At 36.4% G+C, this 19458-nt stretch overlaps 1 protein-coding gene across 2 annotated transcripts; it reads right to left on the bottom strand.

Moving 5' to 3' along the window:
* Positions 1–15324: 15324 nt before the first annotated feature.
* tcf15 (transcription factor 15) lies at positions 15325–16962 on the bottom strand. 2 transcript variants are annotated; one of them, XR_003935875.1, is made up of 2 exons: positions 15606–16962; positions 15325–15513 (listed from the first exon to the last, which is right to left on the bottom strand). XR_003935875.1 is itself a non-coding variant. In XM_030139324.1 (2 exons), the coding sequence occupies exons 1-2, from the start codon at positions 16433–16435 to the stop codon at positions 15451–15453; spliced, it is 537 nt and encodes a 178-aa protein (XP_029995184.1). In that variant the 5' UTR covers positions 16436–16962; the 3' UTR covers positions 15325–15450. The 2 variants fall into 2 exon arrangements, 1 of the variants encoding a protein (XP_029995184.1); XM_030139324.1 differs by having other exon boundaries at positions 15962–16962.
* Positions 16963–19458: the final 2496 nt, after the last annotated feature.

Here is a 19458-nt window from a genome sequence, read left to right on the forward strand (position 1 = left end):
ATCATTTTAGGACAAACAAAATTTAATGTAATTCAGTGGGAAACAAATTTTTGTGAATACGAATATATAAAATACATATAGATCTTTAAACCACAGTGAATCATATAAATTCATAATTATTCTGCGGATACGAAACTGAAAGACCCAAAACACAGGTAACAACACTGCAGATGTGTCCAGGTTGTATCATTAGTTGGTGTATGTCACAAGCTGCTCATTTTTACAGTTTTTAACCAATATGAAATAATGAAACAATGGAATCCTGTGAAGCAAATGCAGGTGTTGTCTGAGGGTTTGCCAGTAGGTGGAGATGTTTGCACATTCTTTTTCTCCAAATACTGAACCTGCTGAGCTGCTTAGTGAAATGTTTCACCTTGGATAATACTTGTCAATATTTACCCAAAGTTATTGATCCATTTGTACGTGATTGATGAGTTTTACTCCTGTTGTCTGCAGGATACTCTCACTAAAGCTGCGGGGTTTCTTTACAATCCCAGCAGGGACAGTCAATACAGACTGGAGACATACACTTCATAGAGTATGAGTCACACTACCACTTTCACTTCACTTGCTAAACCTCAAAATGTTCCTCAAGCATTCACTGGAAAAACTGACAGGGAAGTGCTTTAAATTCTATGATAGCAGATCATATTTGTGTAACACGGTGACAGTTTGTTTGGTCTGTGGTATTTCGTTTTAATTATAGTTTTAACTAGAATCAGGACAGGAACTTGAAGTTGTTTAAAACCACAAGGTGAGGGTGTTTTTCATTTTTAGTTAGGATAATTAAAATGAGAGCAAATTGTATTTAAGTTCAACATTAGTACCTTTGACAAATAGAGTTATTTCAATGTCAAGTCTGAGCCGACAAATGTGAGTTTTAGTGAAAACAAGACATCAGTAATGAAGTAAAAATAAACACTATTAAGCTTCTGTATTCCACATTTCGATCCTATTTAACATCTTTATTTAATTTAATCTTAATTTATTGGTTTATTTGACAGGGATAATGTACATTCATTAGCATCACTGTAAAAGTACCAGAGTTAGCCTAAACACTATTTTTCATCTGTTGTCCCTGGACAGATGTTAGAGAGTCACCCTAAAAACAGGATACATTAGCATTAATACAATATAAATCACATTCATACAACTGTATAATATACATTTAGAAAAAAAATTGACAATATGGTGCATTAAAATGTCAATGCATTGTTAGGAGCAGGGGCAACTCCAGACTACAGACATCAGATGTTAGCAGGTCTGAATGTATCAGTACACAGCTCACTGTCATGATACTAGGTCACAAGAGAAGATAACTGAAAGTTAAACACACACACAATAATGAACTGGTTTCCAGTATAATGCAACTTATTACCAGAACAAATTGTTGTGGATTCTGGTATGAAACATTAAAGTTCCACTCGCCTCAATTTTTAGTCAAACTTGCAACTGTTCTAAAGCTATAGTGCATCATACTTGGCGTCATCTGACAAAAGTTCCATCGTTACATAGCTATAGAGAGTTAGCAAGATTTCTACCCCATTTGTTTTGCTTTTATTTAGCCAGAAAAAATATGACTCCTTTAGATTAAAAATTTGTTTTAAAATAGTGTCAGTGTTACAGAAAGTCAAAATTTCAGCCCTATAGTCACACTGAAAATGTACATAAAACACAAAACAAAAGCACTAAAACCATACATAAAATACCATAGTAAAAACATACATAGACAAACATGGTGCAGACTTTGTCCAATCAGGTGTTTTCAGACAGGTAGGGATTCAATTTTATTTATTTTATTTATTTATCCTTTATTTAACCAGGAAGAAAATCCCATTGAAATTAAGAACCTCTTTTCCAAGGGAGTCCTGGCCAAGAGGCAGCACAACATATAGTTACAACATACAGTTACATAATACAGTTACAATAGACAATAATTTACAGGACCAGTCAACCTATATAAAACACGTGCAAGTCATTGAGTTATTCTCCAGCTCTTTGAGTTTGGATTTAAAAGCATTCAATACATGATTGACAGTTGTAATTACTGACCACATAAGATTCAGTCTGATGTGACTCTAATGCATCACTTCATGATTCAACACAGAAGCTTAGAAACATGTCATCTCTTTTCTACAGCGGCATGAAATAACATTATGTCATCTATATTTATATTTAATCTTTTGATTTGGAGAGAACGGAGCAGCAGAAGGAAGGTGTGTATTTCCAAATTCTGGTGTTTTTAATACTCTCCTTATTTTGGCTCCTGTAGTTTCATCTAGCAATGCTATTTCCCTGTGTACATGTGACTAAGCTTTGGTATAAATGTGTTTATGTAATTATATGATGTATTCAAGTCGATCCTGCAAATGAAAACATGATATCAATCCAAATGATGGAGATAACTTTTTTTTCATAATGTACTTTCATACCAACACATAGGTATTATGTCGGATGGTCTGTTATCCTGGAAAGATCATGCTTGATTTGTGGGCAAGAAGACAAAATAAAGAATTAATTTTCTCGACTGTTTTAGGTCATTTTGTGCAAGAACACAAATTCTTCTGTTGTTTATTACTTCTGTGATTTTGAGTGTTCTACAGTAAGTGATCGTTCTTTACTCTGTTGACAAAAGTAGTTCACTATTGCTGCCACATGCAACATCCAACGCTTTAACTGTTGCTGTATACTGTGTAAATTTGCACGTATTTGGAAGATATTTTATTTTATTTATTTATTTTTGTGTGTATTTTATGGTAGTTTTTATTGTTCTCTATTTAGCTTTTATATATATTTTACATTTTATTTTCATATTTAATCCTTTTACCTTTTCTCATTCTACAAACACCAAAATTTGGGTAATTATATTTTGTTCTATCATATACTATTGACTGAAAGATAATAACGTTGAGTCTAAGTCTGAAAATTGCTCCGTCAAATGAAAATCATAGGCCAAGAGAATCTGTAAATGCAAAATGTTACCATGAAATCTGAGTGATAAGCATGTGTTGCTCACCAATCAATCCTGAAATTAAATATTCAATGCTCTATCTTATCAAATAAAGATGAAAGAATATGTAAAACATTGTGTTCATGTCGTGTGGTTATTTTGGTTTGTCCTCCTCATGTCTCTTCCTGTATAGGTATGATACACACAGTCCTTTTTCTGGTTGTTGTGGTCTCTTTCCTGTTAATCAAACAGAACAACAAATGACCTAGTTCTGTGTAAATTGTTTATTGTCAGAGTACACTTGAAAAATCACTGGGAAAATACAAGTATCTCTGAAAAAAACAAGTACAAGACAATAAATTAGGTTTCGGGAAAATAAAATTTCTTTTGATAAGCTGCCTATTTACAGTCCGTGATCTCACTAATGTCTCCAGTAAGTTTGACAGTCAGTTTCGCCGTGTACGCTTATGTCTTCGAGACCTGATACCAATCCTGCGAATAACCTGGTTGATCACAGAGAGAGACAAAACCACAGAGAACAAAGGAAGTCAGTGTTGAGTGTTCAGTTGGAAAGAAGCCCACCCACTTTGCTAGAAAAAAGAAATCACCGGCTGCTGCAAGAAGATGCTGCTCGCCCACCGTCTGCCCCCAAAACACAACAAAACAAGACAACCACCGTTTTGCAAGAAGTGAGAAATTTCCACACTGTGGCAGACGCAAGACTTTATTTATGATACAGGATGTCACACTACAAAAGGCAGTTTTCAGGTCGAGTGAAGAATGAAATTGTTTTAACAGTGCAGCTAGACTTGCAGAAATTTAGAAGGAGTTTCATTATTAAACCAAAAGTCTATATTAATCATGTTTATTTTCAGAGTAATGAGTCTTGAAAGCTTCTGTTCCAGTTAAGAGTGAATATGTTTTGTTTTCTCTGCATGTGTCTCTTGCGCTGTTCCTCAAAGCTTAAGTTTAGCCCCCCCCCCCCCTTTTTTTTTTTTAGATCCAAAACTCAAGTTGACTTTAACCCATATAGAGACCTAGTGCTACTTTGGGGCAGTTCTTAAATAAATTTTTCTCGTTTTTTAACCTTTCTTAACTGATATGTCACCATTTATTCTAATATTATTCTCTATATTTTGCATTTTTAAGTATAAAACAGGTATTTTCCTATATTTAGTTCACTTAACATGCAGCAGTTCATTAAAGCTCGGGTTAAAATTGAGTGTTTCTATATCAAAAACAGAGAAAACTGAAGAAAATGTGACTTTTTTAGTAAAATCTATCAGTAACTGAACATAAACCTAGTGTCCATCCACTGCCATTTATCGAATTCCACAGATTTTACTGGTGAATCAGTGTTGTAGAAGATGACGGTGTTTCCACAGTAACTATGGAGTCATATCTGATGACCATGAAAAGATGACAAACTGCATTTTACGGCAATTATTTACATGTATTGATAGGTTTAGTGGATCAACAGGTATTAACCCTTTAACCCCTGAGACATTTAGGTAAATGTGCTGCTGCTTATTTGCATCGTTTCAGAGTATGTGCTTATGTTCCTTTTCTTCAGTGGTTTTGCTTTATTGTGGGTTTTAGGGTTAAAACAGGGTGGAACAGAAAAAGACAGAGAGGGGAAACTTTCACAGATTTTTTTTTTTTTTTACAAAATTATGCACTCAGAATGTACATCAATAAGAGATTTAGGATGTTGAACATGAACTGTGAACTGGAACACACTGAACAACAACAAGTATTTGAATTTTGGCCCGATAGTTTTTGTTTTTAGGCTCTTTTTTTTTCTAAATCAGTCCAGCTGCTTTTTGACACCCAGATGAACTCCAAAAAGCAGTTACACGGTCAAAACTCCGTAAAAAACAACAAAAAAAAACACAGTAAAAAAATAAAATAAAGGAAAATCCCCACAACACTGCAAACAACATTAAAAAAACAAAGAAAAAGGAAAACAGTGTTAAAAAAAAAAAAAAAAGGCCCAAATCGTCTACTTTTACAGCGAGTTGGGGTGGGGGTGCACTGAGCATGCTCAGATATCTATGGAAAGAGCAAGGTCTATTCTATCAGCACGATTTGAAAATTTTCTTATTGACTAAATGGTTGAATTTTTATGAATATTTAAAATAAATCATACATTCAGAATGCTCACAAACAGACACGTCAGGGTTAAAGCAGTGTTTTTCAACCTTGGGGTCGGGACCCCACGTGGGGTCGTCTGGAATTCAAATGGGGTTGCCTGAAATTTCTAGTAATTGATAAAAAAAAACAAAAAAAAATTTACTAATAAAAAATGTATGGTGAGTTGACAGACAATCACAGACATAAAAGACATGACAAACTGTGAGTGTGAAACTGAAGCACTGTGATACTGTTTATCTTTCAAATGTTAGTTGTGGTCGGTTTCAGATGCTGCAGCTCATTCATAATTCATAGTTTGAGTTATTGTTTGTTCAGTATTAACTGTCAGCCTTGTAAATCCAAGCTGGACTGACTGTACATATCCTGACCAAGGAAAATCAAAGTCTCCCTTTGTGCAGTAATCTACACCTGGCTTTTCTGCCTCCGTCCATAATAATACACATTATATAGACTAAATGTCCTCTAAAATTAACTTGTATTTGAAACATAGTATAGAAAACTATTACAGGATCAAACACACATTAATTTATCAAAAAAAAAAAGTCTCAGTTTTGAATGTCTGGGGTTGCCAGAAATGTATGATGTTAAAATGGGGTCACAAGCCAGAAAGGTTGGAAACCACTGGGTTAAAGGGTTAAACAGTTTAGATCGCTCAGTGATTTTGGTCTGTGGTGGATGTTTGGGTCTCTAGCAGTTAAAACCAGGTAAAGCCCAGGTTTTACATCTGTTATTAACTTCATCCATCTAAACATATGTTACCCCCAGATATCTTCAATACATCAAACTGGTAGTTTATTACGGCCTTATAATTTTAATGAACCTGAATACAGATTCAACACTTTGATCACATTTTTTAGTGACATGGAAACTCTTATTTCCTCATATTACTAGTATTAGTAAGCCCTCTTCACTTACAGCTCATTGATGTGCAAAAAACCCATTCAGCCCCTCAACCCCTACACCTACATGTTTCATTTCCATTAACTACGCTCTCAGTCACTTCCTGTCATTTTTGTCTCTATGTTTGTTTAATAATGCTAATATTCATTCAGTGTGCATATGTAAAAGTATATTATTTACCCAAATAATGAATAGAGACAGGACGATTTTGGCGACTCCCACTGCTAGATACCCTGTCACACTCCAGACGACAGGCAGGTCTTCAACACGATGGCTGCACTGCAGAGTTGTGTTCAAAATATTTGTCATTGTTGTCGGGACAGGCTTGGTCACACAATCTTAGAACAAAAAAATACAAGGAAATACAACAATTGCATTTTTTCAATCTGTAATGAAAGTTTAAAAACACTACATGAAATGGTATAAAAACTGCAGATGCTTGTATCTTACTTCTTGGTTCAGATTTTCCAGTGTTTGCATTTTCATATTCAGATGAAAAAGGAGTTGGATAATATTAAATTATGTTTCCTTCTGTGGCAGATTTGCATGTTTCAAAATAGAATCTAGATGAACTATTAGAATTGACTGTATATAATACTTTGGTTTGTGAAGTTTCTTTGACAGTATTCCATTAAATTATTTAAATAATCAAACGCCTAAAAACAAGCAAATTGTATTAAATGCAGGTTGTATTCATGTATTTGAAATAGTTAAATGTGTTTTTAATACGTCAGTTTATTTTTATCCCCAGGTTAAAACTATGGGGAAAAAAACTCACTTGTTCAAGCATTCTCTCAGTTTAATTAAATAAATATGCCTTTTATTTCCAATTTCCACTTTTTATGAGAATATTTCAATGTAATAGATGATATTCAATATTTTATTTTCTACTCAACACAACCTGAACTTCTGTGGTATTTAACTGTTGCTGTGATCATTTAACTACACATTTCAACAGCCATTGTCCTCTTCTACTCTCTGCTCTGTTTTTGGTATTAAAGTGCTGGTTTTTATGGCATGACTCCATAAATGGCCATAAACAGTCACTTTCAGATGGATTAGAATATATTTTGTAATTTCAAAATACACATTACTTGTATTTTGAATAAATGTGTTTCAAACATTTTTTTTGGATAAGCTTATGAGCAACTTTCAGCATTTTAAAATAAGATTCATAACAATATATATGTATATATATATATTTTAATCTAGATTTTCTTTATAGTTGTTGGACTGAATAACTTCCTCATTTTACCGAGTTAAAATCTGACAGCTACATGTTGTCAGTTCCTAAAACTCACTGTTGATCTTTTCACTTTGAGAAATGTTGAGAGATATTTGACCATCAAATATGAAGGGAAATAACCTGGTTGTAGGTCTTATAAACATGTATGAGAAGAAGTTGGTCCAGGCTTATGTTGGTCCTGGAGGATTCTGTTGGGTGTCTGTGAATTGGGTTTTTAAGACTCTGGTCTATGACAGCTCTAAATGTAAAGTGTCATGAGATAAGTTTTGTTACGATACAGCGCTGCATAAATAAAATTTGATTTATTGCTTATGTCAAGTTAAATATTCATGCCATGGATGAGAGAAATTAGATTCAGGACTCACCAGAAACATATAGGCTGATTTTGGAATTTGCATTTTTACTTCCTACACTTGCACTGACACCACACTCATAGATGCCTGAATCTTTGGATGTCACATTCCTGAGGATGAGATTGTTATTTTCTCCAACATCGGTCGGCCGATGAAAAAAGTAGCGCTCCGGTTCTTTAATATCCTTGTTTTTCCTGATGATTCCTCGTTGTCTGTTATTGTTTAGCTGTTTGAAGGGACAAACAGATCACAATTTCTTTACCACACAAAACAAAGCACAACATACAGTAACTGTTTGGGTATATTTGCACAACAGAGTTAAAAATAAAACATAACTGACCTTATACCATGCCACTGAGATGAAATTCATGTTGGTGAAATTAACACCGTGACAATCCAGAGAAACATCTTCATTGCAGTTCACTCTAATCTCTGCTTCGTAAGTTGCGCAATGAACCAAAAGCAGCTAAAAAAAATTAAGTACAACCACAATACATAGTGATTACAAAGTAGTGTTGTGTCTGACAGCATTAGATCATCAGTAAAACACTTGTAGCATTTATTAGTGTTAAAAAGTTTAGATTTAACTCACCTCAAAGAACAATACTCCAACAATACTCTTCATCATTTTCAGTTCAGTTTGAAGTTTGGTGTAAAAGATGCTCTTTCACTTCCAAACCCCAATTTCCTGTGAATGAGGCTCTTTATCATGAACATACTACCCTATGGGGACATGTTTTGGGTGATAATGCCACCATGTGGTGGTTCGGTGCAAACAGGAGACATTTGAGATAGGTGTAAGAAATCATCACTTTAACAATTTTTAGCAACAAGGCAGTTTAACATGAAATATGTACCTAAATTCCTGCAACAGCTATTCTTTAAATCACGTGCACTGGCCTTACATTTTAAAATTTCCTCCCAAATTGTGTAATAATCCACAGACACCTTCACAATTTTCAGCTTTGGAAATGACTGAAATGTCTGTGACAACGCAGTGAGAGTGTTTGTGGTAAATGTGAATTGTGAGGCCACAGAGGTTTTCCTGTTTGGAAATGTGCAAAAAATCTGGTTAAAAACACATGAAAAATATGCCCCAGAACTTACATTAACCCATAAAGACCCAAACAACTACCAGCATCCAAAACCACTGCCTGATCTAAAATGTTTAATAACTTCTGATCCACAAATCCTGTCAATACATGTAAATAATTGTTGTTAAAAAAAAATAAAATTTATTGTCTTTTTGTGGTCATCACATATGACTCTTTTTGGATGTTCAGAGGCTCCGTAGTGAACGTGGAAACACTGTCATCTTCTACAACATTGATTCACCAGTAAAACCCATGGAGCTGGATCACTGTCAGTGGATAGAGACACTGGTTTTATGTTCAGTTAATTATAAATTTTGATGGAAAAAGTCACTTTTTCTTAGTTTTCTCTGTGTTTTATAGGAATACCCTCAACTTCAGTCAGCGTTTTAATGAACATCTACATGATCAGTAAATTAGATATAGGACAATACATGATTTTCACTGAGAAAAAGCCAAATACAGAGTAAAATATTATGATAAATACTGAGAAATCACTGAAAGAAAGGTTGAATAGAGAGGAAAAATCATTTGGGAACTGCCACAAAAATAAGACTGGGTCTTTATGGGTTAAAACATATGCTGTATTTATATTAATGATAATAATTGTTCCAAATCACAAGTCACCCTTAAACGAATAACATCTGATGTGGCAAAGCGGAAATCAAAACAGAATATTAAAAGGTCATGATACATTGAATTTCTATCGAAAATCAAGCGGTAAAAACACCCATTTTCAAAGCTTAATAAGAATATTATATGGTGAATATAATGAAAAACATCTACGGTGTTACATATGTCATCCTTTCACATAACAATCATTATTTTTTACTGTGATTATATTATCACACTAATATATATATAATTATTGTTTCAAGTACAAATGTATTGTTTTGGATTCCTTAAACATTACCAAAGTAATGCAAAATACAGAGAAATTAGTGATGAATATGGGACAGAACTATGTTATTTAAAACTTTCAAGTCAAAATGTGCCTCATTTATTTATTTGTTTATTTCTTTGTTTATTTAACGATGACTGAAAGCTGCAACAACTGAGAATAAATACACCCAGTTGCAATACTAAATGATGAAGATATGTGATTTTCAAGTTAATTTTGTGTGGCACATTTAAAATATTTAAAAAGAATACTACACCTCAATTCAGATGTGTTCTGTAGGGTATTTCTCCAACCATCACACATACACCAACTTGAAACTTGCTCATCCTGTTGTTTTCATCTCAGGGAACTCCCCATTGTCTCCCTTCAAGCATATTTTTTGTATGTGTCGCTCTTGTCGACAAAGGAGGTTGATATACGGTTATTAATAGCAGACTGGCTTTATGGAAAAGGGAAGAGTGAGGTCTTTGGATTCCACCATCTGCATTAAACAATGCCTCGTTCAGCAGCAGCTGGCACAGCGAGCAGAGGGATGTAAAAATTTACTGATGTTACCCCTGAACATCAGTGCAAATGAGGATTTTTGGCCAGTTCCTACTGCAGGCCTGCTGCAGCTGTGAACGGTTTAGATTTATGAGCAGGAAGAACCTCTGTATCAGGAAGAAACTGCAAACACAAAAACATGACAGGCTATAATTTTTAACAGTTTTATTAACATACTTTATTTAGTTGTTGGTGCATGTAAAGGTCCCTCTATTGCAGTGCTGCTAAACATTTTAATAAGGCACATGGGAAGTTTACAGTAACACAAAAATATGTGTTCCATTCAGGAAAAGAAAAACAAATTGTCTGCTGATAAATGTCAGAAACAAAAAAACTGCCAGAGCTTGGAAGAGTCATGAAAAATCTGAATCTCCAAAGATATAATTGTCGGTGTAAATGTGAATGAGTGCATGTGTTACATGGGCCCGTATGTGTTTGATTCTGGCCCAGCATGCCGTACTAAAAGGGTGTTGCACGCCACAGTAATCCCAGAGGTTGTTAGCACGCCCAGCTGCTAGCGTAGGTCTCCATGTTTCTGTCAGCGAGGTTGTTCAGCGCACACTCTTTAGTCTCTGATTGAGGAAATCCTCTGACTGTTTGCTCTGTTTGCTGAAATGAAATGTCCCAATGGTTCCGCCGTCGCCCCACAGGTCCTGTATACCCAGACTTTCCCATGAAGACTGTGAACTGTGTTTACTATGGTTTGACAGATATACAGCCCTTTGATGGAGCTAACCAACACCACAGTAACACTGCAGATGAGGAAGACGGATTATGAAGTCCTGCCTCAAAAACCAAAAATGCATTCATTGAATTTTGTCTGAAATTAAAAATCACAGTTAGTAAAAGTCCATTGTAACTAAATACTGTTGACGAATGAATGAAATTACTGAATTTCTTCCTCATTCTGTACTTCCATTCAGCTTCATGAGGCTTTTTGCTCATTCTTTTAAATGTAGGTATGACAGTTGGATTGTTTTCTGAAACTGCTTCAACTTATTGCTCAAACTACATGAACAAAAGTGTTGAGACACATTCAATTCAGGTATTTCATGGCAAATTGGAGGCTGGGCTACAAAACAGCTAATTTTCTTTAACCTAGCATCTGTATATACAAAATGCTTGATTATTTTTAACTAATTTCACTCAAGGTTGAAATTTTTATCATTACATTGTTGTGCCTCTAGATTTCTGAAATACTTGTTACACTCTGACCATAAATAATAATCTTAACACAAAATTTTATTCATATGCACGTGTCTGTTTTCTTCATTCACTCAGGAGGAAAAAAATATAGATTTTTTGTGATAATTGTCAAATGTCCAACCTGTAGATGTAATGTGTCCCAATATTTTTGTCTATATAGTGTAGCTTTCCATCAGTATTCAAGGTTTGAACTTACTGTAAAAGGAAAGAATGATTATTTATTTAGTACTGAATTAGTATTCTTTATTCCTCTTGTTTTCCAGAGTCACTGAAATCCTCACTTTAAAAGCAACAAGTGCACTGTTTTAAAGTGTTTGAAGCCTTTGCCACATCTTTAACAGATCAAAAATCAATCACAAACACATTTATGGAATATAACACAACTGATAAACATCGGCCACTGCCAATGGTGAGAGCTCATCTACAAATTTCTGGGCCGATACTGATGTTTGGCGGATATGTCTGTGCATCTCACTTAACATGCAAACTCAGCAGGTTGGAGAATATATTAGTGCATTTAGAGGATTGAGATATTGTTGAAACTGGAGTTTTAAAAAGGATATACAAGAGATACCAGCAGTGTGTATATTAGACTTAATACTTATTTGTTTCTGTAATTGCTTCAAGTGTAAAGAACTGTTTGCCCACACATTTAAAGTTATCTAATAATACATCATCAGTGGGAAACCAATGGCAACCGTTGGCAAATTGATATCTTTTCACAGTTCATTTAACACAGTTTTATAGATGCACCACAAACATGTCCAATGATAAACACATACAGTAGATAAACACTTTTATATTCATTAATATTTTCATGTATAGTCAGGGTTACACATTTGGTTTTTACCAGTGAATGTGACTGGATAAATTATTCCTGTCTTTGTGAGGGAATTGGGGCTGCAGAGCTTCATCACTGCCTGTTCAATTGTTTACATAAGGAAGCAAAAATCCTGTAAGCCTGTGTTGTTGATTCTCACCTCTGCCTCTGGGCTTTGGCAGGCTGCTGCTGCTGCTGCTGAAAGCCGCGGGTTGATTGTCCAAACCTGCAGCAGAGCAGAGCTGGGCTACGATGGCCTGTATTGTTCTGTAATTTCTTCTCTGGGATTTCCTCTCTCCAGCTCCCCCCACCCGTCGTGTTCACTGTGCAGCCCTCCATCATCCTCTGTCTGTATTAAGGTCTTGCCAAACTCTTTGAGACATGAAAACTATTGTTCCTGTCGGTTTGAGGAGACAGAACCGACTCCTCAGACGAGGCTCTGAAGCTCAGCTGATAGTCGGGCAGACTTCCTCCCCCTCTGGAAAAGTGATCATGTCAGTAATCGGAAGCGAGGTATCTGAGTCTTGAGCCACATAGTGACTCAAAACCATTAATATTTTTGACATCCAGGTTGAATAAGGGGCCATCTCCCCAGCCAGTCAGTATTGAAACCTGCTGAAAGAGACTCTGCCTCAAGCTGAGGGCTGTAAGAGCAAAAGCTATTAAAATATTACCATGTGCAGGTTTGTTTCTTACAAGGGTTTTTTGGCAAGACTACACATGGTGAAGGTAAGCACCCATCTGGGAATCAGGACTGTGCAGATGATTTTTGAAAAAACGCTTTACATCCTTCCCGTTTCTGGATCATCTATTTTATTTTTTCTTCCCTGATGGTGAAGCAGGAGCACATTTAAGCAGTCTGTGCTGTCAGAGCAGTGATTTGTGTCTTATCAGTAAAGATACAGCTATTCCTCAGCAGGATTCATTAAATTGTGCTTGTAAATGTGATTGTTTTTCTCCCTTGTATGCTTTATCATATGAAACATTACACAAAAGAAGAACACCAAACTGCAATCTCTCATTTTTTAAAGACATAAAACAGCATAGAATATCTAAGTGAGCAACATAAGGAAGACAAATTCATACCTTATATTGTTTTAGGGTTGCTCTAAAGTGAGTCTCTTAGTACAACAGTGCAGTCATCTTGCATTCAAATGGTGTGCCAGTGTTTTTTAAGTATCATTGCTGCTATTTTATCTGTTTTATTTTCAGCATTAAATCCCAAGACAGAAGGTGAAATGCAGCTTTTGTCTCTATCATTGTTTTATACAGTATAAAGTTAGGTGGTTTTCATACTCTGTCCTTCAAAGAAATGGCAAAAATAGAAGCTGAATAGAAAAGAAGTGTAGTGCTTGTGCTGTAAATAATCTGGGCCATTTCTTTTCTTTCTTTTTTTTTTTTTTTTTTATTTCAGGACACATAACTGGCAGGACAAGGAGGAACTGTCAGCTAGCTTGACTCATCCCTGTTGAAATACTTCCTGCTCAAACCCTCTTTTGGGGATTAAAAGATGCAAGCGTCCAAAGAAGAGGAAAAACTCACCAAAGTGAAGTAGTAAAGTATAAATGTTAGCAGTGGTCCCCAGGTGGATTCACATCCCCGTCTGTCAGACATGTTAAACAGATCCACCATGACCTTATTTGCTGTCTTTGCTCTTCTCTTCATCTCCTCTGATGGTCTTGACCATCAATTTGTACCTGTCATCTTAGAGAAAAAACTCTCCTTCTGAATTTGTTGAGAACTCACAATTTGGTTCCTCTTGTTCTTAAAGTACCACCAGAGAGCTGTACATCTGGGTCCCAGCGCCGGATGATGTCAAGACTGGCGCTGACCCAAAGCCCGCCGCACAGAGAGTTCCTCAGAAAGGTCGGCTGAGCGTTGTTTTCCCTTCCTGTGCCTCCGTGACATCTTCCTGCCGGGGGGAGCCTCGGGGAGCCATTTGAGGAGGCCCGGGCCCTGAGCATGGAGGACTTGGCACAGCAAATTCCAATTAGGCTGACAAGGCAGGTGGGGGAAGGGGGAGCTTGGACCCCCAGCATGCACCTTTAACTGCCTTAAAATTCACTTTCCATATACTACCCTCTGTCATGTTGAGTTTGCAAACTGACTCAAAGGATGTTGGGCTCAGCTGCATGTGTCTGAGCTGCCTGTTAGACCGATCACTAGTGTCTGTTTTAGATTGAAGAAGGCAGAAAAAAACTCCACAGAGACTGAAATGGCATTTAGGATTAATATTCCTCATTAATATTCTCAGTACAAGTGATCAAAACTGGCTCTAAAATAATAAACAAAATGCTGTTAGAAAAATGATGCAGCTTTCTGACATGAGTGGATATTAAACCTCTTCTGACCTGTGATTAAAAACAAGAGCTAGAATCAACACCAGGATTATATCTGCATCATCTGCCATGATTACATGTCAACAGGGTTTCAGCGCTGCGCTGCTCTGTGACCTCTGACCCCTCACCCCATCTCTCCCTGTCCAATGGGCCCACAGCAGTGATTTATCCCTCTGACATACCAACAGCTGTGTTGGGGGATCCGGGCTGAGTGTGGGCTACTATTTTCCGTGACTAATCGATAACAGACTTCAAAAAACACCAATCGTGAGTTTCGGAAAAAATACACCAGGCCCTGACACCAGAAACCTTGAACCTTAGCTACGGCTCTTCAGGCTTCATGACCAACATCTTAGTAACAACCGCAAATAGTGAAGAATGTGGGTGTGAAGTTTGGAATAGTTTATCTTCTTTCCATAGAGACATTAATAACAATTTACATCCTAAAAACTGATGTAAAGGACTTAGCTGTTATTAAATAAGAGCATCTCAGTGTAGATATTAAAAAGACTGTTGGTCACTAGCATTAAACTTTTTTTTTTTTCTCCTTTTACCATTTCATTCAAATATATGGAATATCAATTGTTAATCCTTTTCTGATTTCATTAGATGCAGGACAATGACGTCCTCACAGGTTCTTTATGTGGTACCAAACTGATCTCATCAAAAGTGCAAATCATGAAAAAGCATTTTTATTTTGATAAAATATACTTTATTAAAAAACTTTCAAAAAGGACAAAAAAAACTCATTAGTTTCAAACAAATGCACTGCATTTTTGAAAAGATTATTTCTTAGAATCTTCAGTCAAGTATAAATAGTGTTTTTGGTTCCACCATTGTATCCAGCATGTGAAAATGTGCCTGTGTGTACTCTGTAACACCAGCTTCCACTCTTCCCTGAGACAGTCTGAGGATTTACAGGTTGCTCATCATTCACTGGTTGTAAGTCAGCGTCTCATTCGCAGTGGACCCAGTCCTCGCATTTTAAAACAGTCTTTCCCATCCTTTATCTAGAAGAAAAAAAGAATATTCAGTCAGGACAAAACCCTCCTATTTTATCAGTGAACTTCTCATGCATGTTTTCAATTAAAAAGGCATTTACTTTGTATATTTTGAGTAGAGCATGTCTTTACAGTTGTGTAAAACTGTAACCACCTGTATCTGCCTGTGAGAGGGACTTGCAGGGATCAAAACTCGTGCGTAAAATTAGTGCGTAAAACCAAATTTTACATCCAGAAGTCCAAGGACAAAAAAATAGTTGGACTTAAGAATAGGAATGATTAACAAAGTAAATATAATCTGCACTGGACAAAAAAAGAAAAGAAAAAAGCAAAAAGCAAGGTCATAAAAATAATAAGTGTATCTGGGATCAGGAATATGTTGTTTACTGTTAATCTGCTCTTGTGTTTACACTCTGCTGAAGTATACTTTGCCATCAGGCTATAAAATAGCATTTACCCCTTTTCTTTGGTTGCTCAAACAGAAGGTGCAGATGGTTCGAGGCTGCTTGGTCCCGCTCTCCTCTTGCGCATGGACCGCACCAAGGCAGGGCTGTCCATCAGCGCCGCCGTCTCCCAGGAGAAGCACGTTGGCCAGATGGGAAATGTAGCTGGACGCCAGGCGCAGAGTTTCAATCTTGGAGAGTTTTCTGTCCACTGGCTCCGTGGGTATCAGTGTCCGGAGAGCCGTGAACGCAGTGTTGACACTTTGGGTCCTGCCTCTCTCCCTGGCGTTCGCTGCGCTCCTCTGCTTTACCATTGTCGTGTCTTTTTCCAGTTTTCGTGAAATCCTTCTTCGCTTCTCGGAGCTTTCGCAGTAACTTCGCTCCGAGCTGCCGTCGCTTTCGCTGCACTTTTCATCGTCCTCTGAAGTGACTCCGAAGTCTGAGTAGATTAAGTGCGTCGCCACAGGCCGCAGCATGGCAAAAGTCATCTTCAAGAGTTACACCACCACCACTTCCAGCTCCAAGTCCTCTGAAGAAAAATCAGCCCGAAAACAACTCAGGGACTAACCCTCCATCTGTGGCACGAAGGCTGCATTTAACCACTGATGAAAATAAACTCTTTTGATAAAGCTGCCAGACTTTTCTGTAGTGGATTTGCTGTGACCTATTTTAAGGATGGACCCTGACTACCTGGTCAGCTGGGCTCTTATAGCTGCATGGGAGGAGCTGCAGCTGCACAGCACAATGATCTGCAACAGGCTGGAGAAGGCTGTCAGTGCACAACATATCAGAAAATCATGTTAAAAATATACTGTAACCCCATGAACCTTTATCTTAGAAAAAGATTGAAAATGAAAATATTAACAGCCACTTTATTTGGCATTTACCCTATTTAGAAAACATCTTAACTTCATAGTTCAAGTTTCTGTATAACCCAGTACAAAAACCTTCTATACCTGTATTCAAAGGAAACTCTTACTGAAATAAATGTTTCTGGGCTGAACACTCACACATACTTTGTTGGATTTGGATTTAGTGTATTTAACCCATAAAGACCCAAACAATCTGTAGCGACCAAAAACCATCTACTGATCTAAACTATTTAATACCTGTTGATCCATTGATCCTACCAATCGATGTAAAAAATAGATGTACAATACAGTCATCTTTTCATGGTCATCAGATATGACCCATTTGGAGTTCAGAGGCTCCGTAGTTAACGTGGAAACACTGTCATCTTCTACAACATTGATTCACCTGTAAAACCCATGGCGTTGGATCAATGACAGTGGATGGAGACGCTTGGTTTATGTTTATTTAATGATTTTCCCTCAGTTTTCTCTGTTTTGATATAATAACCTTTGAATTCACTCTGAGCTTTGATGAACATCTACCTGATCAGTGAATTAAATATAGGAAAATAAATGATTTAAACTGGTAAAAAAAAAAACCACAACTCAAAATAAAGAGGATAATATTACAATAAATGGCGATAAATCACTAAGAAAGATTAAATATAGAACAAAATTTACTGCCACAAAAGTGCCAGTGGGTCTTTATGAGTTAAGAAAAGCATTCATCTGTCAGTAGTTTTACTCTTATCTTGGGTTAGTTTAGCATGTTTGTTATGTTTAGTAAAATTAGCTTAATGTCTTTCTAAGCCTCATCTTGTAAACCATCTCATCATGACTGTTGATGACTGCAGAGCTTTAGCAGTTGATGTAAATTCTGTTTGATTTGCAGACTCAGAAATTTCCAATGGAAATCTCAAAGTCAAATGTAAGAAGTTCTGTGATTTGAATATGTTTTCCAGGGAACCTGATTAATGTCAGGGTCAAACGGGTCAGACCTGTTTGTTTTCAAAGGATGAAAAACATTATCTAGTAGAGATAATGCATACACAAACTGCAGTGTATTCTTCTTTTTGCTAATTTTTTCACTTGTGTCCCAAAATTAAGGCGATCTATAGCTCGTATTGATCAGGAAGGAGGAGGTAATTATGCATGAATAAATAAACATTGAACAGATAATCCTGGAATGGAAAGGATTTAGTTGTTTGTTGTCCTGAAAGTGTTAAAACAACAGAGCAGTGGCAAATTTAGACCCTTTCATGCCACATCAGCAGACAGCATGTCTGAAACAAAAGTCTGCTCCAGCCACAGCCGGCAGCATGTTCAACCACTTCAATGTGCTTCAGCTGCATCAACAGAAAGCCATCAGACACCCAAACTATCTGCTGAAGAACCACTGAGGTCTCACAAGAACACCAAATAAACACTACAGCTCATGGTCACAAACACTGTGGGATTATTTCACTATAGAAAAGAGTCACTGCAGAGATTTAACTCAATACAAATTAATTTGAGTGTCAAATGCAAGATGTTCAAATTAATCTGTTTGGATTTCTAATGGTACACATTAAAGGTCAACCAATAAATCATGCTGTTCATTAAGTCTGAGACACTGTCAGTAGATGTGTATCTGTTGTGTCTTAGTAAAGGGTGTGAATAAGTATACAATACACAGTATATGCATAAGGATATGGACAGTGGTGGAGAATCCCAGCTCCATAAAGTATAAGTCCTGCTATGTATTGGTTCTACCTGTTCACTTAACACAGGCGATTCCACTAAGTATCCCATCTACCTGGATAAGGAGTTGTGCTCATCAAAATGAGCTGGTTAAGTGAATGGTTGGAACAAACACATGACAGGACTTTTACTTTATGGAGCTGGGATTCTCCACCACTGGATACGGAGTAGAATATAAGCAATAGAGAAGTTTTGTGAGTATCAGCATACTGACATGGCACCACACACAGGATCTAAAGCCATATTTTAACTACATGTGTCTTATTTTATGGAACTGTGAATCACTCTTCTACTCCTCTGGAAGAACTGGATCCATTTATCCATATGATGAGATGACAGCTGAGGTTTGTGTTGTTCTTCAGAGATCTCTGAGAACAGCAGCTCAGTCTGTGCCACAGACAGAGGAAGGGTTTAGATAACACCCACTGAACTCACAGTTAATATAAAGAGTCAGAAACACTGTGGAGAAAAACTTTTATATAAATATAGCATTGAAAGATTTCATTGCAACTTGCTGATATTTTTTTAAGAGAATATGTATGATATTTTTGCTCACTTTTGTCCTGTAACATCAGTCTGCTGATCAGTTTCACTGCAAAAATCTAAATCTTACCAAGTGTATTTTTCTTATTTCTAGTCAAAATATCTCATCATACTTAAAATAAGACATAATCACCTAAAGAGTAATTTGTAAGTGAGATATAAGAACTTATTTTCAGACAATAGATCTTAAAAATCTTATTTCAAGAAGTCTTACCAAGATAATTTTCACTTATTTCATTGGCAGATTTTTTTTTTTGCTTAATTCAAGATTTTTTTGCTTAATTCAAACAAAAAAATCTGCCAATGGAACAAGTGAAAATTATCTTGGTAAGATTTCTTGAAATTAGATTTTCAAGAGCTATTGTCTAAAAATAAGT

This window comes from Sphaeramia orbicularis, chromosome 7 (assembly GCF_902148855.1).
Source record: "Sphaeramia orbicularis chromosome 7, fSphaOr1.1, whole genome shotgun sequence".
NCBI classification, from domain to species: domain Eukaryota; kingdom Metazoa; phylum Chordata; class Actinopteri; order Kurtiformes; family Apogonidae; genus Sphaeramia; species Sphaeramia orbicularis.